The sequence below is a fragment of the Lepeophtheirus salmonis genome, chromosome 12 (genome assembly GCF_016086655.4).
Source record: "Lepeophtheirus salmonis chromosome 12, UVic_Lsal_1.4, whole genome shotgun sequence".
Classification (NCBI taxonomy): domain Eukaryota; kingdom Metazoa; phylum Arthropoda; class Copepoda; order Siphonostomatoida; family Caligidae; genus Lepeophtheirus; species Lepeophtheirus salmonis.
This window is the reverse complement of record NC_052142.2, coordinates 4,789,011-4,812,571: the sequence shown is the minus strand read 5'-3', so window position 1 is coordinate 4,812,571 and position 23,561 is coordinate 4,789,011. Positions and strand designations below refer to the sequence as shown.

Sequence of the window (23,561 nt, the reverse complement as noted above, 5' to 3'; positions counted from 1 at the left end):
CTAATCTCTCCTTTTTAAATAATTTCAAGTATTTTCTTATGATTTATTCTCCTTCAAGGAAAAAAAAATTAAAAACGTATGGAAATTAGAAAAAAGGAAGATGTTGGTGAAATTGGAAGAGTTTCAACGGTTTAATGTTCAAATCAGTGTCATTTACTCACAAGTTCGAACCATATCATAAAAGACAATTATATAATTACAACCGTTATGCCATATAAAAACATAAAAGAGAAGAAAAAAATTACTGATTACTCCATTTGATTGAAATTTAATTGTGATTATTCTCCAGATGGTAAGGGAATTATTTTTGTCGCTCTTCGTTACATCCATCCAGGGAGTACTACATACATGCAAAGTGCACGCATTTTTAGGAAAATACATAGATTGACAGTAAAAACCTTTTTTAATATTTCTAGGCGGATAAAACTCTTTTTTTCCATCTGATTATGGTCATGGGTAGTGATTATCTATTATAAAATTATCTAACACAAAAACTATAAAAAAAAATGGTATAAAACTATTTAATAGAAAATTCTTAAAATTGCAAAGAAATTACTAAAAGGCTTTAATATGATCAATATTTTTTGTAAATCAGTGTTGCGTTAAGATATATAGACCCTTTTCTCTCTCAATTCTTGAGCATCGAACGTATATCTGACCTTGATAAAAATAGGGGTTATAGCCTGAATATGAGGAAGACATTTATTTTCACAGTCCAATTTTATCATCATATAATATGTCTTCTACCTTCTCATATTTTTTTTTTTTAAATATATATTTTTTTTTTATATGACGCACTTGTTAAAACAGTACCACTTTAGGATTCATTGTTTTTCTTAGATCAAGTAGTTACACAATTCTTATATATAAAGCACACACTCAAAAGGAGGTGTCGAAAAACATAAAGACAGACAAACATTCTTATTAATATAAATATGCATTTGTAAAATTTATATTAATTATATTGATCAACTGTCCATGAATTTTCAAAATCATTTTTGAAATAGAAGTCAAGGGAACAAAATAGTAACGTTTGAAAAAGAAGATTTCTACTTTAAAAAAATTAAACCTGGACAGTCTCCTTATTAGACTACAGTCAACATCTATACACAAAACATATATTCAATTAATTATGTCTTTGTTGTAGAGGACTAGAATACAATATATTAAAACAGAATTGACGGGGTTCACCAGATCCGTCTTGGTAACAAGACAAATTTTATACAAAAAGTAGAAATATTTATAACTGTAATGGAAAAAACACGAAACTTTTCTTCTACCCGGAGAATGGGGGTACTAGAAAAATAGAGAACATTTAGAAGATCCTTAATTTATAATTAATAAACAGAGAAGTTAATTAAAAATATGATAAATTTATATAAACAAAAAAAGATCTAGACTTGTGGAGAAACCCCTTTCAGCTTATACATTGAATAAATTTACCATGAGGATCATATTGCTTTAAACTAGGTGATATATATACCCAAAATGATGAAAAATACAAACAAAGACGAACTTTTAAGTGATATCAATACTAATCATCATTTGAGGATGTGTTTTTTTTAATAGTTTACATCAAACAAATTTATAAAATATATTATACTAAATATTAACAATTTATTTAAATTATATAAAGTTTAGTTATATATATATATACACTTAACTAAACTCGTTTATGTTTTCGGTAAATATGGAACCACTGAATAGTTAATAATGTAAATAACTATTTATTTTGTTTTGAGATAATGTCCAGTTTTCTTTAAAAAATATATCGCTTATGAAACGAATTTTTATTTGTGCCTATTCTTGTTATATAAATCAAAGTCGACATACAAGATGAGAGAAATTCTAAAATAATTTATTGAATAAAAAAAATAGAATGTGCATACAGGTAAAATCTACCCTCTACTACCAATATAAAAACCAATCCTCTTTTATTTTTTCTTCTTTCAAGACAGTTATATTCCTGTTGTCTTGCAAGTGAGATAGGTTGTTAAATATATTTAAAAGATATGGTGTGATAAATTAAGTTATTAAACTTCTTTTTTTTTTTTCATTAAATATATCTTTCTTTCAATTATAGTATCATAAATATTATTGTAAAATGTAAGTAATTATCGCAGGCACAAAAAAATTTTATACCCAAAGGTAAAAAATACCGTTATAACTAGTTTCCCTCTAAAATATCTAACCAGGTCAAGTTTTTTCTCTTATTAAAAAAATAAAAATTCATCTATTACACGTGGAACATACAGAATGAATATACCTTGAGATTATCACTAATTTAAATCCGACACTTTTGTTGTCCAAATTGGAATCAAAATCATTTAAATTACAAAATATTTTCTTTAACTCAATTTTATATTTCAATCATGTGCTTCATAATATTTATTCTAAAGTAGATTTAATTTCTATTAATTTCACAGAATAAAAATGTCCAAATTATGGACACTAATATTTTGTTTATCAATGTCATCGGCACAAAAGCATGTGTTTGAATGCCCAAGAGGTTGGAAGCTTCATGGCCTTGATTGCTTTCAATTTTTTAATATTAAGCATTCCTGGAACAAAGCTTCAGAACTTTGTAAAAGGTAAATATTTTTTTCAATAATATTTAATAAATAGATAATTTATTTGACTAATAGATATGGAAGTAACTTGGTTTCAATTGAAAGCTATGACCAGAATAATTTTACTGCAAGATTAGCTAAGGAATTTATCTCTGAAGAAGAGTTTGAACGGAAAGGATATTGGTTGGGTCTCAAAGCTTACAATGAACTACAGACCAATACTTTGGAATCTGCTGCTGGTCATCAAATATCTAAATATTATGGACACTGGGCACTTAATCATCCTATCGTAAATGAGAAAAGAGTTTGTGTCAAATCGAATTTAATTGATTCCAGACAAGAATGGCAGTTGACCACCTGTGAAGATATGTTACCCTTTATTTGTCATACAATTGCTTGTCCACTTGGCACTTTTCATTGTTCTAATGGGAAATGTGTAAATGAGGAATTTGTCTGCGATAATGAGAATGATTGTGGTGACGATTCGGATGAAATACATTGCCCAGAAACATGTCATTACCATTTAGAAAGTTCTGGTGATATAATTGAATCAAAAAATTATCCCCTGAAATATGATTCGCTCTCCGATTGTAAATGGACATTAGAAGGCCCACAAGGAACTACAATTTTGTTACAGGTAGAAAATATAGTAATATAAAATAAGTAGTTTATTATTTTAATTTCTATTACTAGTTTTCTGAATTTGATACAGAACAAAATTTTGATACAGTTCAAATTCTTAGTGGTGGACGTACAGAAGAATCAGCAATTAATGTAGCAACATTAAGTGGCCATTTACAGTTAAAAGATAGAACTTTTGTTTCTGCATCTAATTTCATGTTAATAAAATTTCAAACGGATAGTTCAGTTGAGAAGAAAGGTTTCAGAGCTTCGTGGCGTACGGAGACACAAGACTGTGGAGGCAAATTAATAGCAACAGAAAAAGAAAAAATATTTACATCACCAAACTATCCAAATGAATATCCAGGTGGATTGGAATGTCTGTATACAATTTCTGCATCAAAAAAGAAAGTTATAACATTAGAAATTGAAGACTTTGACTTAGAGCCAGTAAAGGATACAATAATAGTCAGAGACGGAATAAAACCAACAGATACAGTCCTAGCAAAACTAAGTGGCACTGCAATCAATAATCCCCAGTTTATTATATCAACAGGAGACAGTCTATATATTTACATTCAAACAAGTCAAGCAGATTCTAGAAGGGGTTTTCAACTAAAATATCGCGAAGGCTGTTCAGTAATTTTAAATTCTTTGAATGGGACAATACAATCACCTGCCTATGGTATTAAAGATTATCCTCCAAGTCAAAGCTGTCTTTATCTTATTCATCATCCAAATAAGGGACGAATATCCATGAAATTTCAATTAATGGCCCTCGATGAGTCAGATATTATTACGGTAAATATTTGTATAAATTATTATAACCTACCTTATTAATTCTTTAATTTGTCAATTTAATATTATTTCAATAAATATAGGTTCATGATGGTCTCAATGGTCTAAAATTACATCCTGGCAAAGGATTTTCGGGAGATAAAACGCCAAATATAGTTTTGACTGCTGAAACAGGAGAAATGGCGATACATTTTATATCAGATGCTTTAAAAAATCATAACGGATTCTTGTTGCATTTTAGTGCTGATTGTCCAGAATTAATAATTGGCTCAAGAGCTATTGGTTCCTCCCGAGAAACAGTTTTTGGATCCAAAGTATTATTTTCATGCCCGACAGGAGAAATATTTGCAACTGGTGTCAAAGAAATTGTTACTGATTGTTTACCTGGGGGGAAATGGAGTATTAGCTACATACCTCATTGTCAACCTGTTTATTGCGGTCCCGTACCACAGATAGATAATGGATTTGCAATTACATCGACCAATGTAAGCTATAGAGGAATAGCATCTTACCAATGTTATGCTGGATTTAACTTTCCATCTGGGGAATCAATCGAAACAATTAAGTGTGATTCAGAAGGAAAATGGAGTGAAACACCTCTTTGTTTAGGTAGTATATAATTTAAAATAATAAAAAATTGATTGTTTCATTACATATATATATATTTATTTATAAAATCAGCTTCTCAGTGCCCCGCCCTTGAAAAAGTAAAAAACGCTGAAGCTGTCATTCTAACTGGTGAAGGACAAAACTATGGAACTGTCATACGCTATGAATGCAACGCTGGCTTTCAACGAGAAGGATTTCCTATCGTGTTATGCCAGTCTAATGGTACCTGGTCCTCAAATGCTCCCAAATGCAATAGAGTTCAATGTGTTCAATTTCCATTGATTCCAAATGGCTATATAGTAAATACAAAACATTCATATTTTTATGAAGATGAGGCACTTGTTGAATGCTATCGAGGGTATGAAAGGATTGGTAACAATATCATTAAATGTGGACCAAATAAAAAGTTTATGGATGTTCCTATTTGTGAAGGTAATGTATATGTGTGTATACAGCATTTATTACAAAATAATTATATCAATACTACAGATAAAAACGAATGTGATAACTTTCAATGCGATTTTAAATCGACAATTTGTGAAAATTCTCCAGGTTCTTATCAATGTAAATGTAAAAATGGATTTCTGTCTAATTTAGAATGTAGACCATTATTAGATATAGGGTTAGCCGATGGAGGTATCCCAGATAAAGGAATAACTGTATCATCATCAGAAAAAGGATATCCTAAAGAGGTAATTTTAAGCATGATCAATAAATTTATGAATATGAACTATTTAATTATTCTACCAATATTTAAACAAAAATAATATACGTAAATATTTTGAGATCCTAGTTATTTTTCTACATGGACTTTTGAAATTCTTATCTAGCATTTATTTCTTCGATAAAAAACTAATCAACACTTGAGAATATAATCGTTTATGAAATTTTTTTTTAATAATTTCAAAAAATATTAGTTTTATTTTACAAATTGGTTCCTTTTTGTCTTTAATGTATGAAAAACGGAGTTCTAGATTAATTGTCTCCAAATAAAATATTTTTAAAGAACACGGAATTTCAAATATAACATTACTTTAAGAAACCCCATAAAAAAATATATAAATTTTTGAAATTTTGCAAAATGGAGTAAAACTAAATTCCAGCATCATTTTTAAGATAAATTTGTTCTCAAATTATATAAAGAATTGGGTATAAATAAATTACAAAAGTATTATCCACAAAGTGGCACCATTGTACTTAGAAACAGTAATACGCAACCTACTAATACATATCTTAGGGTAATGGCTCCGAAAAAGTTTTGAGTTCGACCCGTAAATATGTGACTAGACAATGTGCAACCCCTATACCTGTCATTGAGAGATGAATATAAAATTTTGAGGCATTTTATGTAAAAAGATTTATTGAAGGCCATATATGAACCGTATAAAGTTCAACCCATACGTAAATAATTTATGTTATGTGACTATATTGATCAAAAATAAAGATTTAAATTCTACATATATTGAAAAATATAAGAAAAAAATAAGAAATACATCGAACACTATAGTATTATAAATATAAAATAAACAATAGTCGTACTGCATGAAATAATTTCTATAGTATTACTTCTCTTATTATTTTTTTTTGCAGTAGAAAGTCAAAATTGAGGCTCACAAAAAAAAAATGAAAAAAAAAAAAAAAATACAGCCTGTGGATGTAGAAATAGGTTTATAAACGAATCAAGTTCTTAATCTGACAAATATACACTTTGCATTGACCAAATCAGTTCTATTCTAGGTTTAATTTTTAAACCGCGATCTATATTTTTTTTATATAAGTTAATATAGAAAATTGTCTCTCCCATAATAAAGTTGAGCCAAATGTTAGAAGTAGGTCTAAAACTGTTTTAGCCAGCACAGGGTACTCTTTCATTTCAGAAATTCAGAATTTGTTAAGTGTTTTAGAATCAAAATATTTTTTTAGTGTTTAGTCTTGTGAAAGTTTGATAAATTTGCTTAATTTTGAAAGCTAAGAGTTATGAACCGAGATTGGAAATACACCTATTTCATCCCAATCTACCCTATTTATGTATTTTATTCCAATATTTTAGTTGCAAGGGAACATCACTATTCTTGGTTATCTACTCAATCTAATTTTTAGTAATCAACGCTCATGTCCCATTAGTAATAAAAAGAAATTCTTTAAATATTACTTCCTTAACAACATTACTGAATGTTAAAATAATAATTGTATGTTCATTCTCGTTGAAACGTCTTTTAAGCCTCTGATGGAAAAAAAAGTAGAAATCTTTTTAACTAGCAGATTTTCTTTAATTTCTACATATTAGACAAAATTATTAAAATTTAGCTTTAATAATTCAATATAAGATTGGTTTCACTTCAAAATAATTTTTTTTTAAATCCCAGGATTTAATTAATTTTGATAATATTCTAAGTTTTTCCTTATAAGCAGTATTTTCATATGTATTACAATCATTTCTATCTTTAAGACTATATTTTGAATCACAAATACCAAAATGTGGGAAAATGGGCTTTAGCTAGTTCGTTGTTAAAAATAAATCCTCCATTTAAATTTTAAATAACTCTATAAATAATATGAGTTGACCTTAACACTTGCAACATTTAATTCATTTTTACTTAGTGTTTTACATCACTAAAAATATATACTACCCTTTCTTTTTTTATGTGACTTACACACTTGGTAATAAATTGTTAATTTCTTAGATCAAAAATACAGCATCCAAACTCCCAGAAAATTTTTGCTTTATTTATATAGATTAAAAGCAAATGAAAAATAGGAGAAGTACGGGAAAATGTCTAAACGTGCTCCCAAAATTCATAACACAAAAATTAGTTGGCAGAATTACGAATTTCTTGTCAATTAACTAAAACGTTTGCTTTTAAAATCTTTAAAAATCGAGTATAATTACGATTTAAATAATAATTACAATTTAATTACGATTTGAAATGAAAAAACCATACAAATTAAAATAAAAGTGAATAACAATTAATTAAACGCATTGCAGCATTTGAAATAGAAGTTATTTATTACTTTATCAGGATTACAATTCTTAAAAACTGTGTCTAACCATAAAAATTCGAGTAAAATGAATGATCTTATTTGGATCCAAAAAAAAAATTACTAAGTACTTTATATAATTAATATCTAAGAATAAACCTTATACTATAACTTTAAAAATTTAATTGAAAAAAGTCTATCTTGATTTTTTTTTTTCAAATTAATTATTATTTTTCTTAATTGATATTTAATCAATGGAAGGCTGTATTAAATAATCTTACGAAATTAAACATAATTAATTCATACCGGCGTTACCTAGGTAACACCGAAAATAACCAATGTATTTTTTTCTAAGCTGTCGATCCTCTTGTCTTACTTGGTACGTCATGGCCATTACATAATTGATTCTTTTTGGCAAATAAACGAAGTAATAAATTGTACTATACTTATACTCAATTTCCAAAAGGACGGGAATAAAGTTTCTTGTTGAGGAGGGAATGGGACATCACCTTTACAATGGTCAAATAATTGAAAAAAATAATATACATAATTACTCTATTATACTCCATACTAATAGTTATAATATGAATGTTTCGATGCAGTTGAGAAAGATCCTGATGATTATAATTCTCTAACTATGATAATAACGATGGAGCAGAAAATTGAAAAAGTCTGATTAAAGCAGTATTTTTTTATTAATAGGATGAAAACCCAATAACTATTATCTGAATGTCATCCCATTTGAATTTAGTCCTCTTTAATTTCGAACTTAGCCTGCTTCTGAGTATGTTAGAGTCACATTTATCTTTTAAAGAACTAGAATATTTAAAATGTTGGCTAAAAATTTTATATTTTGGTTAGGTTTCACATTTATCCGTGCTCTTGAAAAAGAGTGAAAATAAATCTTTACTCAATAAGTTCTCCATTTCACAACACTCACCTTTCATTGTAGTATTGGACCTACAACAGGGACTTTGGATTTATAAAAGTACAGTAGTATTAATAAGTTGTTACCACTTCTGTATATTTTGAAAACAAGTGAAATTTAATTTTTGGATATATATTTATAAGTATCTAAAGATTTAATTGGTATAGTAATAAAATAATAATTAGGGATGAAAAACGGATTTATTTTTTAGCTGGCTGTTTTAATTGCAGTTGGTAATCTGAAGAGTAAATGGTTTTATTATTAACTGTTGTCATTAATATTTAATTTCTGATGTGTGCACTTCCTTTTCAACTACATTCAATTATTTTAAAAACTTTATTGAGGGTATGCTCATAAAAGAACAATTTTGAAACTTTATCGACAAAATTAGAGTGGAAATTTGCCAAAAATGCCAAGCTACATTTTTTAAATTAGAAAATATTGTTTCAATAATTTAAAAAAAAACATTTAGAGAAGGTTTATAACTCCGCGAGAAGTTGATTATATAATGAAACATTGGAATAAGATAACTATTGAGAACGTGCTCACTCCCCTCAACAAAAGTCGTGAAGCATTATTTATTTGATACTCCAGAAATTATAGTAAATCAATATTATAGAATGAATAGTTATTCCTTATTACAAATAGAATTAAATTATGCAAAGTTGACATAAATTGTTTAACATTTTTTTTCAAAAAGAATGATAATAATGAACTTATTTTTAGGGAGTACGTTTTAATTCAGAAATTGGATGGTGTGGCACATCTACTATTACTGGATCTAAAAGTGGTAATTGGATTATAATAGACTTGAATTCTCCTAACATTATTCGGGGATTTCGGATCAAAGGTGTTAAACGAGAAAATGGCATATTAGCATTTCCTAGTGCAATTCGTCTTGATTACACTGACGATCTTTCTGACAAAATGAAAGAATTTCGTAATGTTGATGGTTCACCCGTAGAATTTCGGGTTTTAGATGGAGCTTCGATGTCTATAATGAATTTACCAATTCCAATCGAGACAAGATATCTTAGATTGAATTTGGTCAATTATACTAATTATCCTTGTGTTCAATTAGAGTTGATGGGCTGTCACAAGCAATCATGCAATGATGAAAATGAATGTTTGTCGAATAATGGTGGTTGTGGGCATAAATGCTTGAATAAGTATGCTAATTTATGATAAATAGCAAAATATATATTTTATTAAATTTTAGTCCAGGAGGTTATACATGTATGTGTAAAATAGGATATGATCTCTTTATTAAAAATGGAACATCTAATTTATATATACCTGCTTCTGAAACTGGTATTAGAGATGGTGATACTTACCAAATTAATAAAACATGTGTTCCCAAAATGTGTCCAAATATAGAAGAACCTGAAAATGGTATTATTTTAAATAGAAGAGAAGTTTATAGATATGGTGATGAAATCAAATTTAAATGCAACTTCGGGTATAATTTGATTGGTGGTTCCATTTTGTTTTGTTCATCTGGTGGATTATGGAATGGATCTGTTCCTTCTTGTCAATGTAAGATTAAATTATGTTAATTAAATTAAGTTTGATAACTTAATATATCATATAAAACTTTTAAAATTATTTATTGAGTTATAATATTTGTTTGAGTTCTATAAACTTGTACGCATAGGCTCAATACTCGCCTGCTACAGAAGGGTAGAAAATCCAAGAAAAAAGGCTACATAAATAAGGATATTGTCTCGATTTTGCTAAGTGTAAAAATTACATCAAAGAAAATGCTAACTTCGAGAAAGGACATATCTACTGACAAATTATTTTAAACTAGAGTGCTCTTTGAGCATGGATATTTTTCAAATCTCAAAAAGTTCTGATCAAAAGTTGTCCATAGGTATAAAAATATTGTTTGCTAAATTTTAGTCCGATAAAAAAATGATTGTATAATTTCAAAAGCAATTGTAATCATGAACTTCATATTGATATTCTACTTAATAACTTTATTTTTAAGCGTAAGAATTCAAATACTACCATTGATTTATGATAAAATTCATAGTGAATAAGAATAATTTAGCTTGACTGTTCAAAATAATATGAAATATAGATTTTGAATATGTTGTACATTAAGCAGAAACGTATGTTTCCATGAGTGGAAACTCAAATTAAATTCTTAGCTATGAAACATAGTTCGAGTAATCTTATGATAAAAAGGACTTCATCATTCATGGTTTCAATACAAATTACTCCAGCTTTGTATGTGCTATTATTGATAGTAATTCTAATCAGAAATGAAATAGTGGATCTGTAACTCAATCCTACTCTGAATTCTTTTTAAATTTGAAGAAATTACCATTTTGATGAGTATTTGATAGGTAATATGTTGTAAACATATGCAATGATCGACAAGTAAAATACATAATTTAAAAGCTCTCAGTTCGCTACATAAAACACATGTTATCTATATATTTTTAAATTTAGTAATAAAAATAAGTTAAACATAACATTAGCTTTTTGATTTTAATATTTTAAGGTTGGTGATATTGAATTTTATTTTTTAACTTTTAAACATCATAAGATACATCAATTAAACTCTATTTTTTAAAGTTTAGAGTGGTAAACTAATAGAGTTACCATACAAGTTTCAAGACATAGTCATTGTTCAACACGAATCCTTAATTATTTTTTTCCTATCAAATCTGGTATTCATAAATTTTGATTTGAATTTTTTGAGTATATTTACATTTTATAGATTCGTAGTCAGTGTGCAAGTACTCCTATAATTGAAAATGCAATTAAAAATATTTTTTTTAAAGTAAGTTGACTTGTACAATTAATAAAAAACAAATATTTTGCAGGTTACCAATATATAGTTTTTGTAAATTTATACTTGTCAGAATTCCAGCAATTTTCGCACCTCCAAAACTATACTATATATTCTATGTAATATAATTTTTCTTCAGACATTGAAAATTAATATACTTAGATAGAAAAAGTGTAATTCATACTAAAAAATTGAGAAGTAGCTGCTTTAATTAAAATACAACAACGTTCACAAGATAAGAATCAAATTTTTTAGACCTCTATTACAAATGAATTTAATTTAAAAGAAGTTTGTGTCAACTTTTTTTTTAATATCTTAGATATCACTAAATCAAAAATTAAAGCTTATTATAAATTATTTTGTACTATTTCTATGTATCTATAGACATTATAGAGACTTTTTAATTTGTTAAAATTATGTTTAATTGTATAGATGCCCAATGCTTTAATGTAGATGGGAACGAGTCTGAAGGCTTAGTTATTGATTCAAAAGAATTGGAAATACCATTCAAACAAAATGTTACAGTATATTGTGAAAAATCTGGAAAGCCCCTTCGACGCACAGTTACATCCAATTTTCGTCAATGTGTTTTTAATCCAACTCCTGGAATGCATGACTATTGGCTATCTGGCACAACTCCTAGTTGTCCTCCAATAAATTGTGGGATTCCTCCCATCATATCTGGAGCAGATTATGGAGATTTCAAAGATACGCACTATCAAGCAAGTTTTTTTTTTGGTTGTAAAGACGAAGCTTTCAGGCTAGTTGGACAGTCTTCAAAAAATGATAATATTGTTCGCTGCAATGCTGATGGGGTGTGGGATTTCGGTGATATGAAGTGTGAAGGACCTGTGTGCCATGATCCACGAAGACCACCTGACGGAATACAAATTTCCAAAAGTTATGAACAGGGGTCCCAAGTAAAATTTAACTGTACTAAAAGGGGATATATACCAATCAATCCAAAACCAATTAAATGTATTGAGCAACCAGAATGCAAGATTATTGAGCCTTTAGGAATTTCTTCTGGAAGAGTACCAGATATAAATATTAATGCAACCTCTGAAAGGGGTAACTATGAAGCTAGAAATATTCGCTTGCACTCATCTACTGGATGGTGTGGGAAAAAGGAAGCTTTTACGTATGTATCTGTTAATCTCGGAACAATTAATCATATTAAATCAATACTTGTCAAAGGTGTTATAACCAATGATGTAGTTGGACGGCCCACCGAAATTCGTTTTTTTTATAAGGAAAAGGAAAACGATAATTATATTGTTTACTTTCCGAATTTTAACTTAACAGCTCGTGAACCTGGAAATTTTGGTGAATTAGCCATGATTACACTTCCTCTTTCTGTAAAAGCTCAATTTGTAATACTTGGTATTGTATCCTATGATAAAAATCCTTGTTTAAAATTTGAACTAATGGGATGCCCAGTAAAGGAAAATGAGCCTATATATTTAGGATACGATAATGGGTTTCCCTTTTGTGTTGATAATGAACCTCCAGCATTTATTAACTGTCCAACTCATCCAATCATGGTCGAAAAAGAGTTTCACGGTTATTTGCCTATTAACTTTTCACAACCTATTGCACATGATAATTCAGGTACTATAGCTCGATTAGAAATTGTCACTGTAACATCAGCTGGGAAAAGTGAGGGGTTTACAATGCCAATGACAACTTTTGAAGATTTAATGGTTGAATATTATGCCTATGATTTTGACGGAAATGTTGCTATCTGCCAAGTTAATATCACTGTACCTGATACGACTCCTCCACGGTTAGTTTGTCCTCAAAGTTTTGTTATTGAACTTGTTGAAAAAGAAGATGAATATGAAGTTGACTTCACACGATTAATAGTGAAAGTAAATGCATCCGATCCGAATGGAATAAGCAAGATAATATTTATTCCAGAGAAAGCAGTTATTCAAACGGGAAGTTATGAAAATGTTACAGTTCAAGCATTTGATTCTTACGGCAATCAAGAAATGTGTCATTTTCAGGTAGCTGTGAAGCCGACTCAATGTGTTTCGTGGGAACTTATTCCACCCATACATGGAGATATCCAATGTACTTCAATGAATAATGGCTATGAATGTATCGCTATTTGTAATACAGGGTATCAGTTTACTGACGGAGAAAAGACAAAGACATTCTCTTGTTCAAATCAATCTCCCTGGATTCCATCTAAAATAGTACCTGACTGTGTCTCTGAAGAAAACAGGAAGTCAACCTATAATGTTGCCGTTATACTCTCTTACCGTGGTAATGGCGCGATTCCTGATAATTGTTTATCTATCTATGTCGAAACAGTTAAGCCTTCAGAAATTATTTTAAGTGAAATACTAAGTCAAAGATGCTCAGCTGGAAGTGGTGGGGTAAATATTAATGTAACTTTCATGGAAACTTCAGCCAATAAAGTTAGTGAAAATATCATTGAAATGGTTTATACTTTAACTGTTTCACCAGACTTGCCTCAGCCACGTGTATATGACCTATGTGGCCAAACTCATGACTTAATTTTTGATTTGGCTATTCAGCGTACAAATGAACTAATTAAAGATCTCCTAAAAATTCCTGGAGATGATGCAATTTGTCCAGGATTAAGAGCATTATCTTCAAAAATGAATAGAGGATTTGTTTGTGAAATAGGGGAAGTATTATATGACCTAAAAAATTCTAATGTGCCAAAATGCTTAGAATGTCCGGCTGGATTTTTTGCTGCTGAAGGACGAAGAATATGTATTCCTTGTTCTAAAGGGGAATATCAAGACAGTGCACGCCAAGGACAGTGTAAAAAATGCCCTCATGGACAATGGACAGAAGAAGAAGGATCGAAAAATAAGTCAGATTGCTTGCCAGTTTGTGGATATGGAACTTATAGTCCATCCGGTCTTGTACCATGTTTGGAATGTCCATATAATAGTTATAGTAGTACACCTCCCCCAGAAGGATTCAAGGAATGCCAAGCATGTCCAGAAAATCATTTTACATTCCAATCAGGGACACAAAATTCAAAAGATTGTAGAACAAAATGTATACAAGGAACTTATTCGGTCACAGGATTAGCTCCATGTGCTCCATGTCCTCAACATTTTTTTCAGCCTCTTAGTGGACAAAATCAATGCTTTGAATGTCATACAACAGAAGAAACGTTACAAAAAGGCATGATATCAAAAGATAGTTGTCAAGAAGTAAAATGCATGCCAAATATTTGTGAAAATGGAGGGCTTTGTGTTCCAGTCAATCATAGACCTAAATGTTTTTGTCCATCAGGGTTTTCTGGAAATAGTTGCGAAATAGATATTGATGAATGTGAATCCAATCCTTGTTATAACGGAGGTACTTGCTTCGATAAACCTCAAGGATTTACTTGTAAATGCCCTGAAGGATATCTGGGGCATCAATGTATGGACGAAATTTCTGATTGTGACAGTAATCCCTGTCCAGACCGTGCTATGTGTAAAAATGAGGCAGGAGTAGGAATTTTTTCATGTCTTTGTAGGGATGGATATGAAGGAGAAAGGTGCAATTCAGTTGTTGATCCTTGTCAATCAAATCCTTGCTTCAATGATGCAACTTGCAAAACATTAGAACAAGTTAGTATTTTACTATGATGTAAAAATAAATTAAATAAAAACTTAATTATACATTTACAGGGGCGTTTTACTTGTCAATGTATGCCTGGTTGGGAAGGTTCACTATGTGAAGTTGACTCGAATGATTGTGCAGAACAGCCATGCCTACTTGGAGCAAAATGTAAAGATTTGGTAAACGATTTTTTATGTGATTGTCCGTCAGGATTTAGTGGAAAACGTTGTGAAGAAAAGGTGGATTTATGCAAAAACTCTGATTGTATCAATGGAAAATGTGTAGATATGCTATTTAGATATGAGTGTCATTGTAACTCTGGATGGAGTGGTCCTATGTGTAATATTAATATTAATGACTGTACAGTTTCACCGTGTAAGAACAATGGTCAATGTATCGACGATATAAATGATTTTAATTGTGTCTGTGAACCGGGATTCACAGGGAAAAAATGTCAACATACTGTTGACTACTGTATTTCTCATCCTTGTCAAAATGGCGGATCTTGTATTAGTGAGTTATCTAATAACAGTTATTTTCCAATAATAAACAATAATATAATTTAGATAAAGGAGAAGGTTTTTTTTGCGACTGTCGGCCTGGCTTTCTTGGGTTAACATGTGAAGCAGCTATTGATGAATGTGCTGCAAATCTTTGTGATCTATCAGGAACAGCAAAATGTATTGATTTAGATAATGAATTTAAATGTGAGTGTCGAGATGGCTTTGAGGGTGAAAAATGTCAAATTAATTCAAATGATTGTATAGAAAATCCCTGCTTGAATGGTGGTACGTGTTTGGATGAAATTAATGGATATAAATGTTCTTGCTTAAGTGGATGGACAGGGGGTAATTGTGAAAAAGACATTGGTTATTGTGATTCTCAGCCATGTCAAAATGATGCTACATGTGTCAATCTCTTTCAAGACTTTTTTTGTGTGTAAGTAAACACGAAGATATATCAAATTGATAAGTATACAAAACCTTTTTTTTAAGTTGTCCAAGTGGAACAGACGGAAAATTTTGTGAAACAGCACCTGAACGTTGTATTGGAAATCCATGTGTTAATGGTGGTTTCTGTAGAGATTTTGGTTCAGGTCTTAACTGTTCTTGCCCATCTTCATATACTGGTATTGGTTGTCAATATGAATTTGATGCTTGTGCTGAAGATTCATGTCAACATGGATCGACATGCATTGATAATGGAAAAGAATATGAATGCATATGTTCTCCAGGTAACTTTATTTGCATTTTTCAAGCATTTTTTTATATAACTTGAATTAATGTTTATAGGTTATAATGGTAAAAACTGTGAAGAAAATATTAACGACTGTACACCAGGTTCTTGTCCACCATCATCAACTTGTATCGATTTAATTGATGACTTTTACTGTAGATGCCCGTTTAATCTTACTGGAGAGGATTGTAGAAAAACAATACAAATTGATTATGATTTATACTTTACAGATGATACCAAATCAAGCTCTGCTTCATTAGTTGTACCTTTTAATTTGGGATTTCTCACTGAATTTACCATAGCAATGTGGGTTCAGTTTGATAGACCAAGTGAGACTGGAACATATTTTACATTGTATTCCGTCAAGTAAGTTGATTAATTTTATTTTAAGTTGTGTTTTTAAATGTTCTTCATTAATACATAGTTCAGAGTTTTATCCAACCAATAAAAGAGTTATGGTACAAGCCGTGAATTCTGGAATATTTATTCATTTGTTTGAAGACCAACCTTCAGTTTTTCTTCAATTTCCTGCTTATGTTCCAATTGCTAATGGGCAATGGCATCACATAGCCATCACTTGGATGTCATTAAAAGGAACATTAACTTTGATTTCGGATGGTCTTATTGCTGATAAAAGAGAAGAATATGGCATTAATCATACGATATCAAATTATGGGTATATTACACTTGGTTCTATCTTGGGTATTAATGGAGAACAGAGGACTGAGTCTGGATTTAATGGTAAACTTACAAAAGTTCAAATATGGAAGCGTGCGTTAAGTCCTAGAGACGAAATACCTCGGCAAGTGCATTCATGTAGATCTTCCCCAGTTATATTTCCTGGTTTAATTCTACGCTGGTCAGGTTATGACAATATTGTTGGTGGCGTAGAAAGGATTACACCTTCAATGTGTGGAAGTGTTTCATGCCCTCCTGGGTATACAGGTCTAGATTGTCAAATTTTGGAAAAAGATAAAATCCCCCCTTCAGTAGAGTATTGCCCTCCTGGTGATATTTGGGTTGCTACATCAAATGGTACAGCATATGTGCATTGGGACGAACCATTGTTCAATGATAATGTAAAAGTTGACCAAGTTATCAATGTCGAAGGTTTAAAACCAGGTCAAGCACTTCAATGGGGTACTTATAATGTAGCATACGTTGCGTATGACGAAGCTGGTAATACTGCTCAGTGTTCCTTTAAAATATATGTTCTGGATAGCTTTTGCCCAACATTAGATGAACCAGACGGTGGTTACCAAACATGTGAGGACTGGGGCCCTGGAGGACGATTCAAAGTATGCCGGATATATTGTAATAATGGCCTAAAATTTTCTCAAAATGTTCCAACTTTTTATACATGTGGAGCCGAAGGTTTTTGGCGCCCTAATTTAAATTCACATAAGCGTATGGCTCCATTTTCGTATCCTTCCTGCTCTAAAACCAAACCAGCACAAAAGATTTTTAAAATCAAACTAGACTATTTAACAAATGTTCTATGTAATGAGGCAGGTAAAGGTGTGCTAAAATCAAAAATTGTGAACGCACTTCAGCAATTAAATAAAGAATGGAAGTTTAGTTCATGTAGCCAGTTGACTGAACAAGAGTGTGAAGATTTAGGTATTAATATTAATTGTAACATAAGAGGATCCTTGTCTAGAGTAAAACGACAAACTGATACTGATGATCAGGCTTACCAGTTAGAAATTAGCTTTCCCACTATTGATGCAGATCAAGTTACCAATGATGATGGAAAGAGACAGCAAATACAAGAGTTGATAGAGTCTATCATTTTGGAGCAAAACAAATTAAATGTTAACGATACATTACCTAATGTACAATTAGATAAAAGTAGTATCATATTAGGACAAGAATTTTCTTGTGATGATGGTCAGGTTGTAGTAGAAAATGAATGTGCACCATGTCCTAAAGGTACATTTTTCAATAAAGATAGAGGAAGAATTTGTAGCCCATGTCCTATTGGTACATTCAATAAAGAAAGTGGTAAGCTTTCATGCGAAGTATGCCCTCAATTTGGTGGTAAACCTGGGGTCACTGAAGTGCGTTCTTCAGTTTCTGTGGAAAGTTGCAAAGGTATTTTTTTGATATATTATAAAAAGCATTACTTTATATCCTAATTTCTTAGAGCAATGTCCTGATGGTCAATATTTTGATAAAATCATTGGTTTATGTAGACCATGTGGTTATGGAAAGTACCAGCCTGAGAAGGGGCAATTTTCTTGCCGCTTGTGCGGGATTGGTTTGATAACTAGAACGAAAGAAGCAAAATCCATAAATGACTGTAGAGAAGAATGTGAAGATGGTAAACAGCTTGGAGAAGATGGTCTTTGTGAACCTTGTAATTATGGAACTTTCAGGTCAAAAGGCCTCCATCTAGCTTGTGAGCCATGTCCTCCTAGATTCACCACTTCAGAGTATGAACATGCTATTAAATAGAAATAATTCTCATTTTTTATATTTCTTAGAAATGGAGCTAAAACACTGAGTGATTGTATAATTCCTATATGTCTACCAGGAACTTTTTTGAATCAGACACTAAATGAATGTGTACTTTGCCCTAAGGGTTATTATCAAGATCAAGTTCAACAATTAAATTGTATTGAATGTGACCCAGATACATCTACAAACATAAGAGGAGCAACAAGCAAAGATATTTGTACTAATGGTTGTAAAGTTAAAAAAGGGGAAACTCCTCCATGTACAAAAAATGCATACTGTCTATTTGATAGAAAATCGGGTAATAAAACATGTCATTGTAAGATAGGCTACTCAACATCTGATATTGCACCAAATTCACAGCCTGTAGAATGTATTGGTTAGTCTTTAATCATATTAAGTTAAAAGTGTTTTCATAGTTTTTAATTTTTAGATGATTGTCTAAACTACTGTCAAAATGAAGGAATTTGTTCTATTATTGATGGACATCCCGATTGCCAATGCATTGGATCCTACAGGGGTAATCAATGTACCGAAAAATCCAACTTTGTGTATGTAGCAAGTGGAGTGGCGGGAGCAGTAATTTTTTTAATATTGTTGGTTCTTTTAATTTGGATGATTTGTGTACGTTCAACAAGAACGCGTAATCGACCAGAAAAAATCCTCACGGCTGCTCAGGAGCAGAATGGATCTCAAGTCAATTTCTATTATGGTGCACCTGCTCCATATGCTGAATCAGTGGCACCTTCACATCATTCTACTTATGCTCATTACTATGACGACGAGGAAGATGGTTGGGAGATGCCAAATTTTTATAATGACACATACATGAAAGACGGACTTCATGCAGCAAATAAAATGAATTCTTTAGCTAGGTCAAATGCAAGTTTATATGGTAATAAAGATGATCTCTACGATAGACTGAGAAGACATGCTTATCAAGTTAAAAAATCAGGTAAAAAAATAATTTTTAATGGTAAATTTAATATCAGGAAAATTTATTTTACTTGTTAACTTGTATTACAAGATTTGTTATAGCAGAAAAGGTTATTCAATAGACAATTGTATATTGAATTCATATTATAATTTTCGATAAAATTATTTAATTATTTTTTTAAACAGAACTCAAATTATTTCAGATGCGTCCAATTTATTTCATAAAAATGAATACAATATCCAAACAATATTTAAAAAATTTGGTAGCTAACATACAATATTCTTCTTTTCACCCGTAACAAGTTCATCATGTACCTTTTAAGTTCATAAAAAATTTGATTATGCTGTAAGCTGATTCTGCTAAACTGAAGCAGTGGTATGAAACAAATACTGCGTTTGTATTCATATTGCAGGAATAATTGAACCAAATTAGTTTTCAATTTTTGTCAAATTTATAATTATTTATTTCAAAATATGGAAGTTTTGATAATATAATTTTAACTCGTCTAAGGCCTATGAAATTTTAGAAACACTTCATCACCTATGGTATTTGCAAAAATATGTAAAGTTTCTTTCTCGTGATAATTTTTTCCTAAATCAAGTAAAAATTATAATATACAAAACCTGCTTATATAATCTTAAAATTGTTTTAAAGATAGAAGAATATTAAATTTGAAAGGAAGTTTGTCCGATAAATAAAACAACTAAGGAAGTATTCTCCTTTTTCCCATATTGTAAATATCATAAAGTGAACGAAGATAAAACTCTACTTGGACAAAATCCCTCAGGACAAAACAAATTCCTAGATATAAATAATATATAATGTAATAAATTTTATACACTTTTGGTATGTTAAAAAAAATGATAATAATAATGAAACTGAAAATTGCATGGTAACCCTAACGATTTGAAAGATGCTTGGGATAAAATTTTGTGTGATAAAATTTTTCGGAAACCATGTCGTATGGGCGTTAAAGATGTGAAATGTGAATATTCATTTCATAGTTTTTGATGATTAATAAAAATGGTATGCTATAAAGTTAGACTAAAATTAAAATATGGACGCCACTGTGTAGTATCTAATTCTAGTGTTGTTCTGTAAATATAAAACTTAGAAAAAGGCGCGCTATATGCCGTACAAAAAAGGTATTTTTTCGTTATATTTTTCTTTTTCTGTATGCTAAGAAGTTATTTTTAAAACAAGTATAAGTAAATTATTTTTCTAAATTTGTGAATAATGAAACCTCCAATTAAGATCCATTTATATTCCGTAGGCATTAGAATTTACCAAATTTAAGTGTTGATAAACAAATATATCAATAGAAAATATTTTATTATAATGGTATCGTTTATTCTATAACAACAACTTCAATACAACTATCAAATAGGTGTCTATGGTAATATACACCCTAGATTAAATATTCTCTCTGCCTGGAATCAGTACTTATTATTTTAGAGAAATCAAATATATAAAATTAAATATAGGTTCACATTGTGTCTCAAGAATACTATATTTCTTATAATAACCTTTAAGGTGTGGTTTTTTTTGCTCACTAAAGAATGGCTCTTTAATAATGCTATATATCTATATTATTATTAATAATTATAATATTTTAATTGTAAAAAATATTTTCTACCAGTAAATAAATTAAAAAAGATACCTAAAAATAAAAGGGCTACCCCGACAGTTTAAAAAGTTGAGTTGAAAGCCGCTTAGCTGCCATAATTGTCTTATTAGATTAGCTAAAAATTGCTCTAAGATGGGGAAAGAAGTGAATAAACACAAATTTCAGACAATATCTTTAGTGACCTATAATTTCATACACAAATTATAAAATTCATTTAGTGGAACTTCAAGCTTTAAAAAAAAAACACATCCTATTTTAGATATAATTTATAAATATGGGAATATATATTCATTTCCATTCTGTATGGAACCAAAAAACTTAAGAAATAAAAATTAAGCTTAGTATACATTGTATTTCCAATATTTCAATTATAAATATGGTATATTTGAACTAATTTTATATTTGTATTATTGAATAATTGTGCCCCTATAATTAAATTTTTTCGATTTCAATGTATCAATGAAACTCAGATACATGATCACGAAAACACTATCGAGATAATTACAAGAATATATAAATCAGTTAAAAATATAACCACATAAACAAGCAATCATGAACAATTCTCCTTTCTTTAACCTTTGCTGAAATTAAAAAAAAAGGATGAATGGTTCAAATCAAAGAGTCATCTACTTCATTTACAACTATTAAAATTGTTAACTTGAGGATAAAATTTTATATATCATAGATAGGGATGTGAATATTAGCTAAATTTCAGTGAGCTTACATTTAAAAATAAATTATATGTTGGTAATACCAGAAAAATGAATTTTCTTATTAATTATTTCTCCCTATTTTTAAAGTTCCAAGATATCAACTTTCAATAAGTCTTATATTTTATAAAGATTTATATCAGCAGATATGTCGTCTCTCAATGTTATCATATCTTCATGACATTTTCTCAGGCGCAGTTTTTATATTTACTTTTATTGTCATCTTTTATTCTCCACTATTTTGCTATATCATTAAATTTTAGCTTTATTTTTATTTTTGAATAATTTCTTAGAGGGCTGCTCCACAAATAAAACTTCAATACTCTCAGTGTAGAAATAAATTATCTGCCACACTAGTTAGTATTGTTATACATAAATGTGGGTTACAACATAATTTCTTAATAAATAAATTAAAATGAGAGTGAGGTATTGCATTCCAATCATGTAAGGTCAAGGGTGTCTGCGGGGGAGGGTCTGTAGCCCTCCGCCCCCCCCAATTGAAGGAATTTTTTGAAAAATAATTTTTTGGAAGATTAAAATTTAATAAGACAACAAAATACAAAAATCCCATCCCTAAGTATTTTGTAAAAATGTATAAATTTATGAAATTCTGATGAGCGTAAAACTACATCTGAATTTTTTTATAAACAAGAAGGTTACTTAGAGAGAGGACATATCTGCTGAAATAGATTATATAAGTGCTCCTTGTGAACTGATCCTTTTTGATATTTCAAAATACTACAGGAAAAATCATATAAGGACAATATTTTTATAGTTAATCAACAAACACATATTTTTTAAATTTACTCTTGCTAGGATTCAACCATTTCCATATCTCCAATTAAATGATTTAACATGCTGAACTTTCTTTTTAACCATTTAGTGAATCTTACCTTAACAATAATTTAATATTTTGCTTTTTGTTTTTCAGATAAAAGTGGGAATGAAACTACCAGTGACAGTGATGGACAATAAATATCAATGAAATTAGTATTGTAACTATTATTCACACATATAATCTTCAATAATATTTCTGTTAGTTGTCATTACCTACACTGTTTATCAAGTTTATCATCATGTTTTTTCATGATATTTTAATTTTTAGATAATATAGGCACGGTCTTTCTTTATAATGACATTTTTAACAAACTTGTTTTTTACTCTACCTAAAAATTATAATTATTTGGTATGAAATCTGTATTGATAAAAAATGAAATTTAATTAAAACATTGTACAAATAAAATAACATACTTGTCCATTATTTATTTACTTGTTGAAGAAAACTGGCGTCGCCCGGGATATTATACAAAAAAATTTTTTTAAATATTTACAACACAAAAATACGTATTCGATGAATAACACAGGGGAACAATTAGAGGGTCAAAATTTTCAGCGATGAAATTAAGCCAAAAATAAAATTTCTCTTTATAAAGTCGCTAAATCGAAAACTGATCTCATTTTTTTCCCTGGGTTGTCTGGTTTCAGGAATATTTTAGATTATAATAATTCGAGACTATTATCGTTTATCATCAAGATCATCACCAAATTTAAGTACAATGAATAAAACTAATGTAAAAAAGTATTTTATGATTATGAAAGGGTTTTTATTGATTCTGTATCCTCATCTGAACTTGACATATTTCCATTTTTAGGCTGAAAAATTATGAAAAACGACACTTTTCTTGATACCAT

The 23,561-nt window shown here is 29.8% G+C and overlaps 1 protein-coding gene and 1 long non-coding RNA gene across 5 annotated transcripts in view; one reads left to right on the top strand and one right to left on the bottom strand.

Moving 5' to 3' along the window:
• The window catches only part of LOC139906841 (uncharacterized), a 285,448-nt gene that overhangs the window by 147,130 nt on the left and 114,757 nt on the right, over positions 1-23,561 (bottom strand). The gene's annotated exons all lie outside the window — the stretch shown is intronic.
• uif (sushi, von Willebrand factor type A, EGF and pentraxin domain-containing protein uif) lies at positions 10-23,112 on the top strand. Of its 3 annotated transcripts, none has more exons than XM_071892186.1 (19): positions 10-292; positions 2,427-2,591; positions 2,646-3,207; positions 3,264-3,992; positions 4,073-4,598; positions 4,671-5,030; positions 5,088-5,290; positions 9,232-9,674; positions 9,725-10,041; positions 11,738-14,910; positions 14,971-15,415; positions 15,469-15,841; positions 15,898-16,136; positions 16,195-16,504; positions 16,563-18,232; positions 18,285-18,573; positions 18,625-18,974; positions 19,029-19,550; positions 22,801-23,112. In XM_071892186.1, the coding sequence occupies exons 2-19, from the start codon at positions 2,434-2,436 to the stop codon at positions 22,842-22,844; spliced, it is 10,713 nt and encodes a 3,570-aa protein (XP_071748287.1). In that variant the 5' UTR covers positions 10-292; positions 2,427-2,433; the 3' UTR covers positions 22,845-23,112. The 3 variants fall into 3 exon arrangements, with proteins under 3 accessions (XP_071748287.1, XP_071748286.1, XP_040577922.1); XM_071892185.1 differs by having other exon boundaries at positions 88-390; XM_040721988.2 differs by lacking the exon at positions 10-292 and adding an exon at positions 1,926-2,106.

Excerpts from the sequence above, each read along its gene's own strand:
- uif (XM_071892186.1), top strand. The coding sequence starts at position 2,434 with ATGTCCAAATTATGGACACTAATATTTTGTTTATCAATGTCATCGGCA. Across the intron at positions 5,291-9,231 it reads AAAAAGGATATCCTAAAGAG|GGAGTACGTTTTAATTCAGA; the intron begins GTAATTTTAAGC and ends ACTTATTTTTAG. Across the intron at positions 18,233-18,284 it reads TTCTGTGGAAAGTTGCAAAG|AGCAATGTCCTGATGGTCAA; the intron begins GTATTTTTTTGA and ends CTAATTTCTTAG.